This window comes from Physeter macrocephalus, chromosome 10 (assembly GCF_002837175.3).
Source record: "Physeter macrocephalus isolate SW-GA chromosome 10, ASM283717v5, whole genome shotgun sequence".
Taxonomy (NCBI): domain Eukaryota; kingdom Metazoa; phylum Chordata; class Mammalia; order Artiodactyla; family Physeteridae; genus Physeter; species Physeter macrocephalus.
In genome coordinates, this window is record NC_041223.1 from 15366949 (window position 1) to 15382991 (window position 16043).

At 40.9% G+C, this 16043-nt stretch overlaps 1 protein-coding gene across 1 annotated transcript in view; it reads right to left on the minus strand.

The window, feature by feature from the left end:
* The window catches only part of MTHFD1L (methylenetetrahydrofolate dehydrogenase (NADP+ dependent) 1 like), a 214176-nt gene that overhangs the window by 163814 nt on the left and 34319 nt on the right, over nucleotides 1-16043 (minus strand). The window contains exons 9-11 of the mRNA XM_024122544.2: nucleotides 14984-15072; nucleotides 13373-13467; nucleotides 7573-7746 (exon numbers count right to left, since the gene is read on the minus strand). Of these exons, the coding sequence (XP_023978312.1) occupies nucleotides 7573-7746; nucleotides 13373-13467; nucleotides 14984-15072 (358 nt within the window). The remainder of the gene's footprint in view (nucleotides 1-7572; nucleotides 7747-13372; nucleotides 13468-14983; nucleotides 15073-16043) is intronic.

Consider the following 16043-nt stretch of genomic DNA (forward strand, 5'->3'; position numbering starts at 1 on the left):
ACACTAACAACAAAAGATCGGAAAGAGAAATTAAGGAAACAGTTCCATTTACCATTTCAACAAAAAGAATAAAATACCTAGGAATAAACCTACCTAAGGAGACAAAAGATCTGTATGCAGAAAACGATAAGACACTGATGAAAGAAAATAAAGATGATACAGATGGAGAGATATACCATATTCTTTCATTGGAAGACTCAACATTGTGAAAATGACTCTACTACCTAAAGCAATCTACAGATTCAGGGCAATCCCTATCAAACTACCAATGGCATTTTTCACAGAACTGGAACAAAAAATTTCACAATTTGTATGGAAATACAAAAGACCCCAAATTGCCAAAGCAACCTTGAAAAAGAAAAACAGAGCTGGAGGAATCAGGCTCCCAGACCTCAGACAATACTACAAAGCTACAGTGATAAAGACAGGATGGTACTGGCACAAAAACAGAAATATAGATCAATGGAACAGGATAGAAAACCCAGAGATAAACCCACACACATATGGTCACCTTATTTTTGATCAAGGAGGCCAGAATATACAATGGAGAAAAGACAGCCTCTTCAATAAGTGGTGCTGGGAGAACTGGACAGCTACATGTGAAAGAATGAAATTAGAACACTCTCTAACATCATACACAAAAATAAACTCAAAATGGATTCGAGACCTAAATGTAAGGCCAGACACTATAAAATTCTTAAGAGGAAAACATAGGCAGAACATTCTATGACATAAATCACAGCAAGATCCTTTTTGACCCACCTCCTAGAGAAATGGAAATAAAAACAAAAATAAGCAAATGGAACCTAATGAAACCTTTTGCACAGCAAAGGAAACCATAAACGAGACAAAAAGACAACCCTCAGAATGGGAGAAAATATTTGCAAATGAAGCAACTGACAAAGGATTAATCTCCAAAATTTACAAGCAGCTCCTGCAGCTCAGTATCAAAAAACCAAACAACCCAATCCAAAAATGGGCAGAAGACTCAGACATTTCTCCAAAGAAGATATCAGATTGCCAACAAACACATGAAAGGATGTTCAACATCATTAATCATTAGAGAAATGCAAATCAAAACTACAGTGAGATATCACCTCACACTAGTCAGAAGGGCCGTCATCAAAAAATCTAGAAACAATAAAAGCTGGAGAGGGTGTGGTGAAAAGGGAACACTCTTGCACTGTTGGTGGGAATGTAAATTGATACAGCCACTATGGAGAACAGTATGGAGGTTCCTTAAAAAACGAAAAATAGAACTACCATACGACCCAGCAATTCCACTACTGGGCATATACCCTGAGAAAACCATAATTCAAAAAGAGTCATGTACCGCAACGTTCATTGTAGCACTATTTACAATAGCCAAGACATGGAAGCAACCTAAGCGTCCCTCGACAGATGAATGGATAAAGAAGATGTGGCACATATACATAATGGAATATTACTCAGCCATAAAAGAAACGAAATTGAGTTATTTGTAGTGAGGTGGATGGACCTAGAGTCTGTCATACAGAGTGAAGTAAGTCAGAAAGAGAAAAACAAATATCGTATGTTAACACGTATATATGGAAAATAAAAAAAAAAAGGTTCTGAAGAACCTAGGGGCAGGAGAGGAATAAAGACGTAGATGTAGAGAATGGACTTGAGGACACAGGGAGGGGAAAGGGTAAGCTGGGATGAAGTGAGAGAGTGGCATGGACTTATATCCACTACCAAATGTAAAATAGATAGCTAGCGGGAAGCAGCCGCATAGCACAGGGAGTTCAGCCTGGTGCTTTGTGACCACCTAGAGGGTGGGATCGGGAGGGTGGGAAGGAGATGCAAGAGGGAGGAGATATGGGGATATGTGTTTATGTATAGGTGATTCACTTTGTTATAAAGCAGAAACTAACACACAATTGTAAAGCAATTATACTCCAATAAAGATGTCAAAAAAAACAATTAGTAAAGCTTGTCCTAAGTCATTAAAAAAATAATAATAATAAAGTATGTTAATTAAAAAAAAAAAAAAGGATAACCATGGTCCATTTGGTTGTTTCCCATCACACTTGACTGAGGCAAATAGTTCAAAGTCCCTGGCCGCTTGTAAATACCTTTGTTCTGCTCTGCAACTAATGTAAGTAGAAGAAAACCTCACACATATTTAGATAGTTGCAGAGGGCAGAAAATCGAAATCTTAGAAGAATCAAAAGAAGTTATTTTTACACTGACCAAAATGGTTTGTAACATTAAAAAATAAACAAAAATAAAATAAAATCAGGTATTTGGCACTCTAGAGAAAAAAATAGTGATGTGAATATTTTCCTTTAATGTGAAATTCAGTCTATTCACACTTTGAATTTGGGCTTCTTTTTTAACTGGGTCCAAGCGATTCAGAGAAATCCTAAAAACTTCTGCATGGAAATCAGTAACGGGCGGATGGAGACCCATTCTGCATACACTTTCAATGCCCTGCAGCTGCACTCCGAGTCAAGTTCTCAAACAAATTCCTTTTCATTAGTGTAACTAGGAAAATATGTAAGACTCAGGAGACCCTAAGATTCTTTTGGCATATTTCCCTGAACAATTCCCAATACTTTTCATTTTGTCAGGCAGAGCAAATAAAGTGATGTGTAGGTGTAAATACCATGTGAAGTGTAGCTGATGAAATACAGATGATTCTGACGGAATAAGAAATTCTGAAGTTTGAAGAATAGCTTTTTAAAATGAATTAATCTGTTTTGCATTTGGGTTATTAATAGTAGAAGGTTTTTTTAATCCCATGGTTTTATATTTTAATCCCACTGTTGATATATTCAAATCACATTTATACATGAATTCAAATGTGCAATAATATTTTGTTATTTAGGTTTACTGAAAAATTACTTGGGCATTTGAATTCTTCTAAAGCATGAGAGAAGACTTATGTTATAGTATTCAGGGATAAAAGCAGGAAACAAAATGGTATTTATGGCATGATCTCAATGTGTAAAAAGGATAGATGCAGAGATACAATCCTGGAAGGAAATATAAAAATTTTGAATACTTCTGAGTAATGAGAGATTTCGTTTTCTCCTTCTTTTTACTTTTTTTATGCGAAATTTTTATTCAATGGGTCAATATTATTTTCAGATTAAAAAAAAACCTTTCAGAAAAAAGGAAAAAATCATTTAATGGACGGGTAATTTATATATATATATATTTTTTTCTAACATCTTTATTGGAGTATAATTGCTTTACAATGTTATGTTAGTTGCTGCTGTATAACAAAGTGAATCAGCTATATGTATACATATATCCCCATATCCCCTCCCTCTTGGTCTCCCTCCCACCCTCCCTATCCCACCCCTCTAGGTGGTCACAAAGCACCGAGCTGATGTCCCTGTGCTTTGAGGCTGCTTCCCACTAGCCATCTATTTTTTTTTATTATTTAAAAAAATTTTTATTGGAGTAGAGTTGATTTACAATGTTGTGTTAATTTCTGCTGTACAGCAAAGTGAATCAGTTATACATATACATGTATCCACTCTTTTTAAGATTCTTTTCCCATAAAGGTCATTACAGAGTATTGAGAAGAGCTCCCTATGCTATACAGTAGGTCCTTATCAATTATCTATTTTTTATATAGTAGTGTCTATGTGTCAATCCCAATCTCCCAATTTATCCCTCCCACCCGCTTTCCCTCCTGGTAACCACAGGTTTGTTTTCTACGTCTGTGACTCTATTTCTGTTTTGCGAATAAGTTCATCTGTACCATTTTTTTTTTAGATGTTACATATAAGCGATATCGTATGATTTTTGTCTTTCTCTATCTGACTTACTTCACTCAGTATGACAATCTCTAGGTCCATCCATGTTGCCACGAATGGCATTATTTCGTTCTTTTTTATGGCTGAGTAATATTCCATTGTATATATGTACCACATCTTTTTTTTTTCTTTAGTTCTGCTTTTTTTTTGAGTTGTTTTTTTTTTAACATCTTTATTGGAGTATAATTGCTTTACAATGGTCTACAAATAACTCAATTTTGTTTCTTTTTATGGCTGAGTAATATTCCATTGTATATACGTGCCACATCTTCTTTATCCATTCATCTGTCGATGGACGCTTAGGTTGCTTCCATGTCATGGCTATCGTAAACAGTGCTGCAATAAACACTGTGGTACATGACTCTTTGAATTACGTGGACGGGTAATTTATATTTCTTAAGAAGTTGCAACCATGTGTATAAGGGCTTGATAATGTCACTTTTCCATAACTGACCTGACAAAAATTAAAGGTGATTTTATTTCAAGTGAAGTTTTCATTGTAGATTATAAATGATTGTCTTGCTGTTTTAAAGTGATTTCAAACATCCAGCTATCAAAAGATTAGATAACAAAGGCAGTTTACACTCTTAAAAAATATCTCTTGTTGTGTTGGTGAGGGGAGTTCATTCCTCTCTTATAGAATACACTGTTATATGCCTTTTCTAAACACCTCCAAGCTCTGAGACAGACGCATATATACATCTCAAAATCCTACCCTCACAGCTTCTTTTTCTTTTTTACAAAAAATTTATTTTATTTATTTATTTTTGGCTGCATTGGGTCTTCGTTGTTGCACGCAGGCTTCCTCTAGTTGCAGCAAGCAGGGGCTACTCTTCGTTGCAGTGCACGGGCTTCTCATTGCGGTGGCTTCTCGTGTTGTGGAGCATGGGCTCTAGGCGCACGGGCTTCAGTAGCTGTGGCACGCGGGCTCAGAGCGCAGGCTCAGTAGTTGTGGCGCACAGGTTTAGTTCCTCCGCAGCATTGGGGATCTTCCCAGACCAGGGCTTGAACCCTTGTCCCCTGTGCTGGCAGGCAGATTCTTAACCGCTGCGCCACCAGGGAAGCCCCAGCTTCTTTTTCAATGCAGGTGAAAGCAACACAATTTGATTTTTGTTCCTTCATAGGTCTTCGTTATGTAAGGGAATTTATACCACAATTTCAGAAAAAGAACTGTTGATGTCCTGGGGTTAAATCTGTACTTGAGAATGCAGGTTTAATTTTGGCTTCTATGTATAACACGGCAGCCTGGCTTCTTCCGCTCAGTTACACACATAAAGGCCAGCAGAGACAGAGTGGAACGACGTTCTACTGGGTATGGACCAACACGTAGTGGCAATCCTAGGCGGCCAGGCTGGCGGTCACTCTCTGGCATGTGGCTGGAGGCCAGGTTATGACTTCAGGTTAGGAATCTGACAACAATACCATCACAGGTTTTGTTTTAGAAGTATCAGTTCTGTGTTCCCAGTGAAGGGCAGGGCCATGTCTAGATTTGTGCTTTTATTTCCAATACTGACAAGCCCAAAACGGAGTAAATCACAGCCATTCCATGTGAAAAATGGCTGCATGATTCTTCCTTCGTAAACTGAGACCACATCCTCCTGAGTTTTCCTAATTCTTCCTACCTTAAAGAGGGTGAGAAAACCAGCGAACCCACCTACGAAGAGCACCTAAATCCTGGAAGGGAAGCAAATCTGTGGATAAGATGCTAAATTTGCTTCTGAAGTTCTTAATGTCTCAGAGTTAATTTATTCACTGTAAACAAACTTGCGTGAAGCACACTTCCAGAAAAGCAACACTGACTGACTCGATGTTTGCTCCAAACCCTGGGACCCAGGAGTACCCACCCCCTGCCGTCAGCCAGCTCCTTTCACAGATCTGCCCCCAGAGGGTGCCTCAGGTGAGGCCAAATCTCCCCTCAAAGAGGTTTCCTACACCTCAGTTATGGGGACGTCAGGGCTGGGGTCCCAGGCTGGAGAGCATCCCATCAGGATTGGGAATCCAGCGGTGGTGAACCTGGAAGTCTGAGAGAGGTTTAAGCCACAGGCAACTGAGGTGCTGCAGCAAGGTATGAATTCCTTAAAAACACAGCCACTGAAGGACTCCAGCTGTCCATCTCTCTTAGAAAACGGTAACAGAAGCAGATGGAGAAAGAGGAGCTGGGGGGTGGGATGGGGGGTGAGGTGGCGGGCGTAGAAGAAGGCTAAAGGAAAAAGGGGAAGAGATATGAAGAAATTATACCATTAAAGAGGTGATGTTATGGACGCGATCTTGCTTTATTTGTATTTTATCTTTATTTGTAGGTATGAAAAATTGAATTCATCTCTAGGGCTTTTTCCTAAGCAGATCACTGGAAAAATGCACAAATATGCATGCCCATGGCTGTTAATTTCAGCACTGCTTATAATGGCCAAAGATGGGAAACAATCTGAGAGCCCGTCAATAGGGAATTGGTTAAATAAATTGTGGGACATCTCTATGGTATCTTCAAACCTTTTTTCTGCCTTAACACACCTGAAGAAGAATTAGAAACATGCTTTACTATCAGTGGCTGAGCCACAGCTACGTTTCTTGGTGCTGGGAAGATGTGTAGAATGGAACCCACCCTCATCCCAGGCTTTTTACCACCGCCCCCAAGCCCCACCCCCCGGCACGTTGAAGAAGCTGGGAAGTGAGCAATAGCATGTTAGGTAGTCATGCAAAATGATACCATAGCTGCCTCCTGACTCACATGGAGCTTGGCATACAACATATTGTTAATAATCAAGGTGCTTACAGAACAGCATGTGTACAATGACCTCATTTATGACAGACTGCATCTGTGTCCAGATGGTCTCAAATGTGAACAGCCCTTTATACTTTCTTGTTTTTACTTTCTGTATTTTTCAAATAGTTTTACAAGTATGCATGACTTTTATAACCAGAAAAAGAAATAAAGCACTTACATGAAAAATTAGATGTGTAAAAACCAAGTTAACTATGAGTCAAGTCCAGGTACAAAAATGTCTCTGCCTGTTAACAAATAGGGTTTTGTGCCCCAAGCCTTGGCCTACGTATCATTAGTAAGCCAATGCAATGACATTTCAAGACAACAAAGGAATTTATATGGTCTCCTGATAGTCCCTTGGGTCACATTAAATAAATATTTGAAATCCCTTGTCTTCTACTGTTTTTCAGCGGGTGAATGTATTTCTTTTTTAAAAAAAGAGGCAAAATAAAGAAAATGCTCCTTTTCACAAAAACTGTGCATTTGCCTTTTGTAAAAGGAGCGACACAAATGTAAATGGCCCAGTATTAATTCTGAAATGCAAGAAAGAGAGATGAGTTTTTTGTAATGCAAATTCATAAATATTAAGGCTACAAATCGAAAAGTCTAAGTCTCACACAATGATCTGTTCATTTTCCAATGTTATTTCCAAGTAGAAAAACAACCCATTCAGCTCAAATTATTTTACTTTCAATTCTTATTTTAATTTTTATCATGAAAAGCGAAATGAAAAATCCAAGGCAGAACCAGGGTGATCAAAACAAATATGAGAAACAGAAAGCAAAGTCCTGGATTAGGAACTCGTTACACTTTATATTCTGTGGAGGAGACTCATTTGTTTTACACTGAAAATAAAAACTTACCTCATGTCAAATGAAAGACTGCCAAGTGAAACGGACAAAATAATGTCAAGCTGGAGAAGAGGATGGATTTGAGGGGTGTGGTGACAGATATAAACAGGGAAGAGAGTTTTATAAACGTCTTCTTAGTAAAAAGAGATTTTAAAAGTAGTCTTACCCAGCAACTAAGACGTATTTTCCATCTGCTTGATCCTTTAACCTTTCTAGCAGGGACAAACGTACTTTGGCTTTGCTTTTGCCATAGATTTCAATTTCATCTGCAAGCAACCCTATCTCCTTGGCAAGGATATCCACAGCTTTTGGAGTCTGTGCTCTTGAAATCTCGATATCACTGGGTGGGGAAACATAAGAGGTAAGAAAGTCTGCTCAGCTTAGGTGGTCGCTGCTAGAGTAGAAAACAGCCGTGCACCATGCCAACAATTAGATCAAATGGCTTTGTGGTCCTTTTTCCCAAGTAGGATGAAGTACAACTGCTAACAATTAAAGTGCATAAGAAAATGGTACATTGCTTTAGATAGAGAAGCAACTCTTAAAAACTAGATTCTAGAATTCTTCCCAGGTGCCAGGATACACCTCTGCCATAGGAAAGGAGATGGATTATTACAATGTGTCCAAAGGCCACCCCTAAAGATAACTCCATGATAGAGCACAATGTTTTTTATGGGTCATCGCTGAATTCTTTAACCAGGAATAGAGGGGTTATTGCATAATGCTTTATTACTGGGCTAGCCACATGTGTCTCTTGGCAACTCAAAAATGTGGAAATACTCTTTTGTTTGATCTGTGTCCATATTTTCCCTCTCAAGTCAAAAATCATATTTCAAAATATTTCATTAATTACATAACTGTCGGTAAATGGAGCTAGAGCCCGAGGCTCAACTTCAGACACAGGAAATTTTAGGAACTCCAGAGCGTCGCTGGGTAAACAGCTAAACTATTCTATTTCACTGGTTAAGATGTGAATACTGCTGCCCATCTTAACAGGAGTGCTATGAAAATCAAGACTTCTCAGAGAGAGTCTTTTGGGGCTCCTGAGCTCAGCCGCTTCTTTTATTGGGGGTCTGGCCCGTCCATCTGTCTGTGACTTGGTCTTGAGGGCTGATGTCTGACAATACAGAAGTTTCCTGATTCACCCTGGGGGCCCTATTTTTTTTTTTTTTTTTTTTTTGCGGTACGCGGGCCTCTCACTGTCGTGGCCTCTCCCGTTGCGGAGCACAGGCTCCGGACGCGCAGGCTCAGCGGCCATGGCTCACGGGCCCAGCCGCTCCGCGGCATGTGGGATCTTCCCGGACCGGAGCACGAAACCCTGTCCCCTGCCATCGGCAGGCGGACTCTCAACCACTGCGCCACCAGGGAAGTCCTGGGGCCCCTATTTTACGGCGCAGCGGTCTCTCCACTGGTAGGCAGCCCCCTGCTCTGTGTTTTTCTGTTGCTACTGCGGACAGTCTCTCAGTCCTCATACTACCCTATGTTCTCGCTCCGCGGCATGTGGGATCTTCCCGGACCGGAGCACGAACCCCTGTCCCCTGCCATCGGCAGGCGGACTCTCAACCACTGCGCCACCAGGGAAGTCCTGGGGCCCCTATTTTACGGCGCAGCGGTCTCTCCACTGGTAGGCAGCCCCCTGCTCTGTGTTTTTCTGTTGCTACTGCGGACAGTCTCTCAGTCCTCATACTACCCTATGTTCTCCTCCATGACCCCATGGAGCCTGACTCTGGTGCAAGAGGTAACAGTAAACCTACTTCCGATGCCCACTAGAGCGGGAGAGGGGGAAGGGCGCCTCTGCCCAGATGTGGGCGGAGCTCTGTACCTGCAGCTAGGTAACCCCTTCCCCAGGTCCACCTCCATTGTCCTTTCTGATTCTCCCCCCGCCAACTGCACCCCAGCCTTCACTGTCCATGCTCCCACTTCATTTTGCCTTCCTGGCTACACCTTTCTTTCTGTTTCTCTCCTCCCACAATCTCCTAAATTGAAGAGCCTACTCTTGGAAAACCTCCACGGTTTTCTCTTCACTAGCTGAAGAGTGATGGTGACATCATTTTGATTTTCTGAGTGATTTATAAACTACTCAGCCTGCCTTTCTTTCCCCAGTGGCTGTAGGAGTCAAATTTGGTTAAGCAATTTAGGGGCTTTTCCCCCCAAGTGGACTTTATTTGGATTTGTACACAATTTGGCCGAGTCTCTCTCAAGATTTTTTTAGCTCTCTGTAAGTAGAATTTCCTCATTGACTTTTAAAAATGAAGGTTCTATAACAACATAAGTAACCTCAAAAACTATTTTATGAAACAGATTGCACAACTACAGGGATGATATTACAAAGAACATTCCTTGGAATTTATGTATTAATGAACACAGAAGATGACTAAGACGTTTAGTCTATTTGAGGTGTGAAAACATAGCTTGGAGGGTTTCACCAGCCTGGTGGGTATAATCGAACCTTAGTGTTGGGCTGTGGCCCAAGGAAACAGAGGTCAATTCTGAAAAGCAACTGGTTATCAAGTGAAAAATGAGTCAATTCCGGATGGTGTTATCGCCTACATTCTGTGTATTCCATGCTGGCAGACGGCATCACCTGGTTAAGCGCTGGACTTATGGGCGCCCTGTAGGAAGGGGATTGGGCCAATTCACAGGAGGAGGGGTGGCCATGGGGGATTCACTAGGAAGCTGGAAAATGCATTTGCCTGGCTCAGATAGCTTATCTAGTGAACTGTTCCAAAATCACATGCTGAGACTGTCCTGTAGTTTGTATTTCCAAATTTATACAGAGGGAGTATGTAGCTTACACTTCATTGAATACCACGCTCAAGAAAATATCCATCTGGACCCTCCCAGAGTGTCCTGTCAGAGAGCAGATACCACCACGTTCTGAAGAAGGCAGAGCTCCGGTCCCACGTCTAATGGCATTTGGTTTGGTTGGTCATTTACCCGCAGCGTAGAAACCTACAAGGCCCCGAAGACCAAGCTGACGTGTGTGTTGGGCATTTCTAACACTGAAAAGCATATTCCAAATGTTACATTACCGTATTCTGTCAAATCTAAGATACCATTATTTTAAGAAAAAACACTGCCACTGAATACAGGGTACATCATTGACAATAAGGTGCACCTGATTTCAGAAATTAAAAAAATCTACATCTTAGAAGTGATAGAACATGGTCAACATGTTCATTATCATTTAATTTTGGAGGAATTAAGTGACAGAAAAAAATAGCGGAGCAGGACTTCCCTGGCGGTCCAGTGGTTAAGACTTCGCGCTCCCAATGCCAGGGGCATGGTTCGACCCCTGGTTGGGGAAATAAGGTCCCGCACGCCGCACAGCGCGGACCAAAAAAAAAAAAAAAGAAAGAAAAAAGAAAGAAAAAATAGTGCAGCAATTCGATTAGAGAAAATTATCCACCATCAAAGCCATAACACCACAAGTTGTGCCCCCATCCAATGCGTAACTTTGCACATCTAAGGCACTTTGGTGAGCCAATGTCAGTATAAACAAATCACCTGAATACCTTGGTACGGGGGACAGAGGCTGAAGTTTCAAGCAGTGAAGTCTCCACCTCCTGTACTGCTGCTCATGGAACCATCTTCTGCTACTAACCATGTTCTTCAATAGGGATAGGAAGGAAAGCATGTTAAAAAAAGGAAAAGCTGACAGGTTACACATCTAAACTATGAAAATATCGAATATCGTTCAGGGATATTGTCATGAAAAGGAGTAAAAGTTGCACAGTGGTCCAAGTGAACATCAGGACTAATTTTATTCACATGCAGTTAAATGTGCAGATTTTTCTTAAAAAAGAAAATGTGAGATACAAGTACTATTAAAAAAGTTTGTATTCACTAAAGGCATCAAGTACATGGATTAAAATTACAGCATCACCTCAGAGAAGAAAACTGAGGGAAATATGAGAATGCATGACTGGCTGGCTGGGATGCCCAGCTTCGCCAAAACTCTGCACCATTGCAAGCATAATCCTTCTACAGTTGATATAATAGAACAAGCAATCCGAATTATCAGTGCTACATACACACACACACACACACACACACACATATATAGAAATAATACTTGCCTTTAGTTGCAATGTAACACAGTTGCCTTACAGAAATGCACTACGTCCCATTTTTAAGTAAAATTTTTGATTGTGTATTGCATGTATTAAGAAAGAAATGAACTAAAACCTGCTTCTGTTTAATTAGAGGCTCAGGTTTCTCTACTGCTACGTAACGCCTCTGCTGGCCGGCACCCTCACTGCAGGCTTCAGCACCAGCCTAGCGCACAGGAGTGGGGAGCCGGAGATCTTGGGCTTTAGGTCACACAGATAGCGGTGGTTCGAAAAGATGTCCACAAACTCCTTAACACTCCTGTCTTCAAGAGGTGAGCCCAATTCCCTTTCCCTGGGTTGTGAACTAGATTGGTGGCTCAGTTCTAGCAAAGAAGAAAAGAGGAAGTGGGGGCATGTGACTTTGGAGACTGGGTCATAAAACCTACTGCAGTTTCCTCCTTGCTCTCTCCTTTGATCCCTCATTCTGGGGGAAGTCAGCTGCCACATCGTGAGCAGCCCCATGGAAAAATCCAGGTGATGAGGAACAAAGGCATCCTGCCTATAGCCAAAGAGGATTTAAATACCACATGCCAACAGCCATGTGAGAGCGCCATCTTGACTCCTCTGGCCCCAGTCAAGCCCTTCAGATGACTACAGCCCTGCCATCTTGATTTCAACCACATGAGACTCCAAGCCAGAACCATCCAGCTACGCAGCTCCAAATGTGACCCACAGAAACTGTGAGATAATAAATGTTTGTTGCTTTAAATGGCTAAATCTGGGGGGTAATTTATTACACACCAATAGAAAACTAATAGAGGACCCTGATGTGGGTCCCTGCCCCATACTTGTCATATGATCAAAGGCAAGTAACTTAAATTTTCCAAGTCTCCATTTTCTCATCTATCAAATGGGAATAACACTATCTTACAGGATTGTTGTGAGAATTAAATGACATCATGTTTGTAAAGTGTCTGACACTGTGTCTGCTAAACAGAAAACACTTGCAAATGTTAGCAACTATTCATTGAAGCTCCAAACTCAAAAATTCTCAAATAGCTCCGTCAGACAAACCTGAATCCGCAGAGCGGCAGCAAGGAGACTCACATCTTCTGCGATGGGACCAGTACCATGGACACCGGGAGAACTGCATCCAAGCTTCCCTGGAAAAAAAAAAAAACTTTCAGCATATTGTTCCTTGTAAAATGCCAGGACATTGAATGATGTTCTCGTTTTCAACCAAGAAAGTTAGGATGTCATGGTACAGCTACAGATAGGTTACCAGGTAGGTCCTGGCACAGCCTTGGGGCTCTCAATTGGGCCACATATTTAGAGTCTGACTGGTTTAAAATCTTGCCTCTACCTCTTACTAACAATTGCGACTCTGGGCCTGTTAATTAATGTTGTTCAACCTTGTAGAGTTTTGTGAGAACTGAATGTGATATGGTAATGTAAAGTGCTTGTCATATTGTATGCATGTTTAAACAATAAATTTAAAAAAGCAATTTCATGTATGAATGCAAAGTATTGGGTTGGCCAAAAAGTTCGTTTGGGTTTTTCCATAAGATGTTATGGAAAAACCCAAACGAACTTTTTGGCCAACCCTAAGTGACAGAAAAAAATAGCGGAGCAGGACTTCCCTGGCGGTCCAGTGGTTAAGACTTCGCGCTCCCAATGCCAGGGGCATGGTTCGACCCCTGGTTGGGGAAATAAGGTCCCGCACGCCGCACAGCGCGGACCAAAAAAAAAAAAAAAGAAAGAAAAAAGAAAGAAAAAATAGTGCAGCAATTCGATTAGAGAAAATTATCCACCATCAAAGCCATAACACCACAAGTTGTGCCCCCATCCAATGTGTAACTTTGCACATCTAAGGCACTTTGGTGAGCCAATGTCAGTATAAACAAATCACCTGAATACCTTGGTACGGGGGACAGAGGCTGAAGTTTCAAGCAGTGAAGTCTCCACCTCCTGTACTGCTGCTCATGGAACCATCTTCTGCTACTAACCATGTTCTTCAATAGGGATAGGAAGGAAAGCATGTTAAAAAAAGGAAAAGCTGACAGGTTACACATCTAAACTATGAAAATATCGAATATCGTTCAGGGATATTGTCATGAAAAGGAGTAAAAGTTGCACAGTGGTCCAAGTGAACATCAGGACTAATTTTATTCACATGCAGTTAAATGTGCAGATTTTTCTTAAAAAAGAAAATGTGAGATACAAGTACTATTAAAAAAGTTTGTATTCACTAAAGGCATCAAGTACATGGATTAAAATTACAGCATCACCTCAGAGAAGAAAACTGAGGGAAATATGAGAATGCATGACTGGCTGGCTGGGATGCCCAGCTTCGCCAAAACTCTGCACCATTGCAAGCATAATCCTTCTACAGTTGATATAATAGAACAAGCAATCCGAATTATCAGTGCTACATACACACACACACACACACACACACACATATATAGAAATAATACTTGCCTTTAGTTGCAATGTAACACAGTTGCCTTACAGAAATGCACTACGTCCCATTTTTAAGTAAAATTTTTGATTGTGTATTGCATGTATTAAGAAAGAAATGAACTAAAACCTGCTTCTGTTTAATTAGAGGCTCAGGTTTCTCTACTGCTACGTAACGCCTCTGCTGGCCGGCACCCTCACTGCAGGCTTCAGCACCAGCCTAGCGCACAGGAGTGGGGAGCCGGAGATCTTGGGCTTTAGGTCACACAGATAGCGGTGGTTCGAAAAGATGTCCACAAACTCCTTAACACTCCTGTCTTCAAGAGGTGAGCCCAATTCCCTTTCCCTGGGTTGTGAACTAGATTGGTGGCTCAGTTCTAGCAAAGAAGAAAAGAGGAAGTGGGGGCATGTGACTTTGGAGACTGGGTCATAAAACCTACTGCAGTTTCCTCCTTGCTCTCTCCTTTGATCCCTCATTCTGGGGGAAGTCAGCTGCCACATCGTGAGCAGCCCCATGGAAAAATCCAGGTGATGAGGAACAAAGGCATCCTGCCTATAGCCAAAGAGGATTTAAATACCACATGCCAACAGCCATGTGAGAGCGCCATCTTGACTCCTCTGGCCCCAGTCAAGCCCTTCAGCTGACTACAGCCCTGCCATCTTGATTTCAACCACATGAGACTCCAAGCCAGAACCATCCAGCTACGCAGCTCCAAATGTGACCCACAGAAACTGTGAGATAATAAATGTTTGTTGCTTTAAATGGCTAAATCTGGGGGGTAATTTATTACACACCAATAGAAAACTAATAGAGGACCCTGATGTGGGTCCCTGCCCCATACTTGTCATATGATCAAAGGCAAGTAACTTAAATTTTCCAAGTCTCCATTTTCTCATCTATCAAATGGGAATAACACTATCTTACAGGATTGTTGTGAGAATTAAATGACATCATGTTTGTAAAGTGTCTGACACTGTGTCTGCTAAACAGAAAACACTTGCAAATGTTAGCAACTATTCATTGAAGCTCCAAACTCAAAAATTCTCAAATAGCTCCGTCAGACAAACCTGAATCCGCAGAGCGGCAGCAAGGAGACTCACATCTTCTGCGATGGGACCAGTACCATGGACACCGGGAGAACTGCATCCAAGCTTCCCTGGAAAAAAAAAAAAACTTTCAGCATATTGTTCCTTGTAAAATGCCAGGACATTGAATGATGTTCTCGTTTTCAACCAAGAAAGTTAGGATGTCATTGTACAGCTACAGATAGGTTACCAGGTAGGTCCTGGCACAGCCTTGGGGCTCTCAATTGGGCCACATATTTAGAGTCTGACTGGTTTAAAATCTTGCCTCTACCTCTTACTAACAATTGCGACTCTGGGCCTGTTAATTAATGTTGTTCAACCTTGTAGAGTTTTGTGAGAACTGAATGTGATATGGTAATGTAAAGTGCTTGTCATATTGTATGCATGTTTAAACAATAAATTTAAAAAAGCAATTTCATGTATGAATGCAAAGTATTGGGTTGGCCAAAAAGTTCGTTTGGGTTTTTCCATAACATCTTATGGAAAAACCCAAACGAACTTTTTGGCCAACCCTATATAAAAAGGAGGACTAAAACACCTATAGGACAAGCCCAGTTAAAGTGTTCTGTGAACGATCAGGCTTTCTTGGATAATTTTTTAAAATCCCTGTCATAAAAGTGACAGAGCCAATTTTCCATCAAAACTGAGAAATTATATTTTAGGGCATTAATTTTGAGGATTACCTGGATTTCAAAACAGAGATGCATTTTATAAGAATTCTACTGTGGTTGGCACCTAGGAAGTTTATGAAAAGTAAACACACATGTAAAATGCTTTAGTCTACATCCTCTCTTAGAGAAGAGAAACATTGCTAATAGTAACTTTTTTGAAGTAAGAAACTATTTTCTTCTTTTTCGGACCACTCTACTCTTTATTTATTTATTTATCTATTTATTTAATTTTTTTACCATCTTTATTGGAGTATAATTGCTTTACAATGGTGTGTTAATTTCTGCTGTATAACACGGTAAATCAGCTATACAGATACGTATATCCCCATATCCCCTCCCTCTTGCGTCTCCCTCCCGCCCTCCCTATCCCA